The following is a 6,211-nucleotide window of genomic DNA, read 5'->3' on the forward strand; positions in this document are numbered from 1 at the left end:
ATATATATCAGGATATTTATTAATGACTAGTTTTAGCCATTATTAATTCTTGTTTATTTTGAGTTATTAGCTGGGATTCTTTATTGTTGCTTTCCTTTTTTACTATATGTTGTTTTTATTTCTTTTCTTATTAGCAAATTTTGTAATGGGTATTTATACTATTCTTTGCATCAATAAGATTTACCCTAGTTTTATTCTAACATGATATCAGAGTCATGGTTCTAACTCTAGCAGCGGTCGAATCTTCTAGCTAGCCGGATCTTGCTTCAGCCAACCAGATCTCCTTTCAACGGGCTTGATCGATATTTGCCATTCTCTTTGCGATTCTTCCCACCTGGGTTCCCCTTGCTGCCCAGCGGGATTTCCTACTCTAATTCTGCCCGCCCACTCTTCCCGCGATTCTTCTGGAGAAATTCTCTCAATTCTTTCGTGATTCTTCCCAACTAGCAGTTCACCTCCCTACTGGTCGGATGCCCATTCAGAACCTTTATTCTAATCACCCAAGGCACCTTCCAGCCGTCGAAAACCCTACCTAACTGTCTGGTCTCCCTCCAGTTTTGTCGGAGCCCCTCCTGGAACCTTCTTCCAACTGTCCAAGAGATTTAGTACAGCGAAAACTTCTTTGAGAGGCCAGATTCCTCCAACAGCCGAAACCTCACGATATCTTAACAACATAACATCTCGTTTAGCTCAATCAGAATCATGACGAACTCCTCTAGCACTAGGCGTCACCAGAAGATGTCCTTCATTCTATCGGAGGATCAATTCCAACTTTCGTTCCTCTGTAGACCGGAGGACATGAAAAAAACAAAAACTTCTTGATCACAACCCATAAACTAAACAACAATAACTTTCTCTAATGGTCCCAATCTGTGTCCTTGTTCATCATAGGTCGTAGGAAATTTGCTCATCTCACTTGTATGATTCATGAACCTCTAAAGACTGATCCAACATATGGAGCTTGGGAAGTGAAGAATTTCATGATCATGTCATGGTTGATTAACTCTATAGAGACTTCGATTGATCGATCATATATGTTTCTTTCTTCCGCTAGTGCCCTCTAGACGACAGTCCACCACATGTTCCAATTTCTGGCAGGCCTCAGCAAAATTTTTGACGAAATTCGGGGCCTTAACCTTTGTCGAGATCCTCTTTCATCTACTCGCATTGCTTTCACTAAGATTCATTGCGAAGAGAGCCAGAGACTTGTCATGCTTGGTGGCTTCCACTCTATCTGTCGAAGTATCCACCTTGGTCTCTAAAAGTACTCAACCCCGAGCTGGTCTCCCCACTTGTGATTACTGTCACAAATCCAACCACACTCGTGATAAGTGTTGGAAGCTCCACTGGAAACTTGCATCCAAACCTTCGACCAAATCTTCCATTGCCAATGGTTTGCTACAACATCTGAATTTAACTCGGTACAACCAACCTCTACCCAAAACAATAAAAAACCCTCTAATTTTCTTAAAAGTCAAATTGAGCGCTTAATCAAGCTGCTTGGATCCAGTCCACTCTCTTCCGCCATGTCCATCTCTCACGCTCGTCAAGGTAGCAATCCTACGACACTCACTTCTTTTGCCCCTCCTAGTTCATGGATGGTTGATTTAGGTGCCACGGACCACATGCCCCATCTAGTCAATGAATCATTAATTCAGGTGCCACGAACCACATGACTGAAAGCTCTCAAGCCTTCTCGACATACTATCATTGCTCAGGGAAAGATACAGTTAAAATTGCTTACGAGTCTCAAAATTTCATTGCTGGTAAAGGTTTTGTTGTTTTAACAACTGGTCTAACTCTGGAATTTGTGTTACATGTATCTCTGCGAAGTGTAACATTTTACCTGTCAGTAAGTTGACATATAACATTGATTGCATTGCTCATTTTTCCTTTGATGTACGTGTCTTTTAGGATCGTTGTTCGGGAAGGATAATTGGAACTGCTAAGCGGGTGTGCAGGCTCTTCTTCTTTCAAGAGAAAAATATGAAGAATAAAGACACTCCACTCAGTAGTTACAGTTTATCTTAGTCCACTAAATGTTCTATTATATTGTTACAATATCATTTGAGTCATCCTAATTTTCAGTATCTAAAACAATTGTATTCGTTGATTTTTACTAGTTAAAATCCTTCTAATTTCAAATGTGAAACCTATGAGTTAACTAAGTATCATCGTGTTCCTTATCTACCTGACAATTACACGTCTTTGGCTACATTTTCTCTTATTCATAGTGACTCGTGGGGACCCTCTCGCACTCTCAGTTATACCAATAAATTGTGGTTCCTTACTTTGATTGATGACCATATTTGGATGACGTGGGTCTATATTTTAAAGGATAAATCTAAATTTGCTGTTACTTTCACAAATTTTCACGCCTTCATTTTGCCCTAATTCAAACCTTCTATTTGAGTCATTTGGACTGACAATGTCGCTAATTTCTTAACTCTATATTAGGAGAATTTTTGGTAAGTAAGGACATCCTCCATCATAGCTTGTGTATCAACACTTCTCAACAAAATATGGTAGCCGAGAGAAAAAATCGACATCTACTCAACGTGACTCGTTCCATTATGTTTCAATTGAATGTCCCAAAACATTTCTGGAATGATGTCATTCTTATCATCACTTATCTTATCAATAGTTTTCCCTAAAAAATTCACAACTTTTGAACCCTCTCAGCCGTCTTAAGATCGCGCTTTCCTAACAATTGGGTCTTCTCCACTTTAGATCCAAAAATTTTTTGGGTGCACAACCTTCGTTCGGAACACGACCTCGACTCGAAGTAAACTTGATCTCAGGTCCATAAAATGTGTTTTCCCAGATACTCTGCCACTCAAAAGAGATATTGATGCCTTGACCCTACACAAATAAGGTCTATGTGAGTGCTAATGTATTCTTTATTTGAAAGTGTTTCCTACTTTCCTAAATCGACCTCCAGTGAGGGCGAGCTGGAGTTCTTGGATAGTGTTCCTTGCCCTGCTCCTTTAGCAAAACCCAACCCGGAAAGCTGCTGTCATGGAAGAGATGAATGCCCTTCAGCGAAACCATACTTGGGACATTGTTGATCTTCCTCGGAGCAAGAACGCAGTGGGATGTCGATGAATTTTTACTATCAAGTTTAAATTTGATGGATTCTTTGAACGCAACAAGGCTCGATTGTTCGCCAAAGGGTACTCACATACCTACGGAGTTAGACTATGAGGAGGCATTTGCTCTAGTTGCTAAATTAAAATCATTTGGGTCTTATTATCCCTTGCAGTGCATCTGGATTCTCCCTTATTCATGTTTGATGTCAAGAATGTATTCTTGAGTGACAATCTTGTAGAGGAGGTTTACATGGCTCTTCCTCAGAGCTTTAACTCCACTGCCTCTCAGGGGCAAATATTTAAGTTGCGAAAGTCCCTCTATGGATTGAAGCAATCACCACGGGCATACTTTGGGAAGTTCACAAAAGTGGTGGTAGGCCATGGATTTACTCAGGCTCAACTGGACAACACTCTTTTCTTCCGACATTTCCTTCGGCGACTAGGTAGCTATTCTTATCTTCTATGTCAACGATATTGTTCTTACAGATGATGATCTACTATTATTGAAGTCTCTGATAGACATTCTTGTTGGTTCATTTGAAATGAAGGATTTTGGTTCTCTTCGGTACTTCTTAGGCAAGAAAGTTGCTCGGTCATCTCAGGGCATTTGTCTATCTTAGTGGAAATATGTGATTAACTTTTTGACAGAGAACAATCTTCTCTTGTGCAAACCAGTGGCTGTCACAATGGATCTCAATGAAAAACCTTTTGATGTTCTCAATGCAGTTCTTGTAAACAAAACTCACTATCAGTGCCTTATGGGGAAACTCATTTACCTTGCCCATACAAGCCCCGACCTCTGCCACGTTGTTTGGGATAGTCAGTCAATTTATGCATGATCCCTGCGAGCATGATCTCCAAGCTCTCCACCGAATTCTCCATTATTTAAAAGATACACCAAGCTTAGTTTGTTTTTTTTTCTGTCACACCTCATTTATTGCAATTTACGCTGCGCTGATTGGGCCATGGTCGTCCATGATCAGCGTTCTATGTCGGGGTACTGCTCATTTGTGTGGGGAAACCTGGTCACGTGGAAAAGCAAGATGCACTCCGTGGTTGCTTGGAGTAGTGCGGAAGCCGAATTTCAGTCTGTCCCTGGGAATTTGTGAAGCTCTATGGTTATGCATCATGCTCCACGAACTACGTATGACATCCTCTGTACCTCTGTTCCCCTAAAGTTGTTCTGTGATAACAAGGCAGCCATTAGTATTGCTCACAATCCGGTCTAGCATGACCACACTAAGCATGTTGAGCTTGACCGACACTTCATTAAGGAAAAGCTCGAGTCCGGAGATATTTGTATTCTATTTGTGCCATTTGGTGGCTAGATGATGAATATTGTCACAAAGAATTATTCAGCTACTATTTGATGATTTCAAATTCAAGTTGAACATGACTGACATTTATGCTTCAACCTAAGGGGAGTATTAGATTATTTAATAATGGTTAGTTAGCCATTATTAAATCCTGTTTATTCTAAGTTGTTAGCTGCGATTCTTTTTTATTCCCTTACTTTTTTCCTGTATCCTATTTTTATTTCTTTTCTTACTAGTAGATCTTGTAATTCCCCTCTTTTTATTTTTTTTCTTTCTTATTCTCTCTTTGTATCAATAAAATTTATCGTGGTTCTATTCTAACACACATACACACACACATTTATATGGTTACCTTTCTGCTAATTTAAGCTCTGTTGTAACAGCATGCTTGCAGAGAAGCTGAACATGAATTATGGTGAGGCAGAGCACTGGATTATTAATCTTGTTCAAAATGCAAAACTAGAGGCTAAGATTGATTCCGTTTCTGGGACTGTTCTAATGGAGACCAGCAGTGTAAACGTGTAAGCTAATCTTCCTTGTCTTTTTCTTTTTCTTTTAGCCCCTTCTTTCCTTCTATTTGCAATTTTTGAGACTGGCCATCATCATCATCTAAAAATAGGAATAATTGTGTGCCTTGTTAATGCAACAATTTGATTATCTTTATTATAATATGGATGCTGCTGAGTGATTCCAGGAATAAACTCTCGTCTTGGGTTGATATCTAATTGATTTCGACTTAGAACTTAATTTGAAACCACAGATTTTTGTCAATGAAAGATTGACATGTATACCATTCAATTCTTATGTATTTATATATCCGAAACCGAAATATATTTCATCTCACCTATGACTGAAAAAGCAATATTTCTGAAGTAGTGGTATTTTAGATGTGATATGAAAGATTTGGGCGGTGTGAATGTAAAACGTAAAGTTTAGGTGTTAGATATGTAAATACATAAGGATTGGGTGGTGTGTATGTAAATGCCCCTATTTCAATTTGTAAATTTAGTTCTACCAGATCATATGAAGTTAGCGTCGATATACATATACGGGGGTATTCTTTCTTTCAAGTGCTTTGAAGATGATTGAATTTGAGTTAGATTTGGAATTAATATAAGGTGAGGCTGATTCTACAAATATGTTTTCAGATATGAACAATTAATAGAGACTATGAAGAATCTAAACACACGGACTTACATGCTGGCAAGGAGTCTGGCCGATCAAGCAGCACAATCTGCACGTTAACATTAGCTTTTTGCAGTACAAAAGCATTGTATTATTTTTTCGAATTTCTTTGAGTTAAGATGTTAGGCCTCATGAAACTGGCAAAGTTGTGGCATACATTTTAAAATATTTTCCTTGTCTGGCTATAATTTTATTATTTTTAATTTTATGTTGGGCCTCATGGTAGCTCTCTATATACATGTCACATACTATTTCAATTTTTAATTTTATTATTTTTAATTTCTATATACATGTCACATATGGGCCTCATGGTATTTTAATTCTATATACATGTCACATATAAAATTTATCATGGTAGCTCTCTATTTACATAATCTAACACCTAAACTTTTATTTTTTACATATATGTTTATGCCACTAATGCATGAAAAAGGCCTTTTTCACTTTTTAAAGTTAAAATAGTAATATTTTTGATGTGAAATGAAAGATTTTGGTGGTATATGCATGTAAATGCCTATATATACATGAGAAAAAAGTTATGTTAACGCACGTTTTCATTACAAGGATGCCAAATAATTATAATATGATTGCTATGCTTATATTTAAGGATATTTATACTTA

The 6,211-nt window shown here is 37.9% G+C and overlaps 1 protein-coding gene across 1 annotated transcript in view; it reads left to right on the forward strand.

Moving 5' to 3' along the window:
- Positions 1 to 5,798, forward strand: part of LOC110031030 (eukaryotic translation initiation factor 3 subunit E) — an 18,304-nt gene extending 12,506 nt beyond the window's left edge. Inside the window, exons 7-8 of the mRNA XM_020734064.1 lie at positions 4,789 to 4,926; positions 5,554 to 5,798. Of these exons, the coding sequence (XP_020589723.1) occupies positions 4,789 to 4,926; positions 5,554 to 5,650 (235 nt within the window). The 3' untranslated portion in view covers positions 5,651 to 5,798. The remainder of the gene's footprint in view (positions 1 to 4,788; positions 4,927 to 5,553) is intronic.
- Positions 5,799 to 6,211: the final 413 nt, after the last annotated feature.

The sequence above is a fragment of the Phalaenopsis equestris genome, unplaced genomic scaffold (genome assembly GCF_001263595.1).
Source record: "Phalaenopsis equestris unplaced genomic scaffold, ASM126359v1 Scaffold000002, whole genome shotgun sequence".
In the NCBI taxonomy this organism is placed as follows: domain Eukaryota; kingdom Viridiplantae; phylum Streptophyta; class Magnoliopsida; order Asparagales; family Orchidaceae; genus Phalaenopsis; species Phalaenopsis equestris.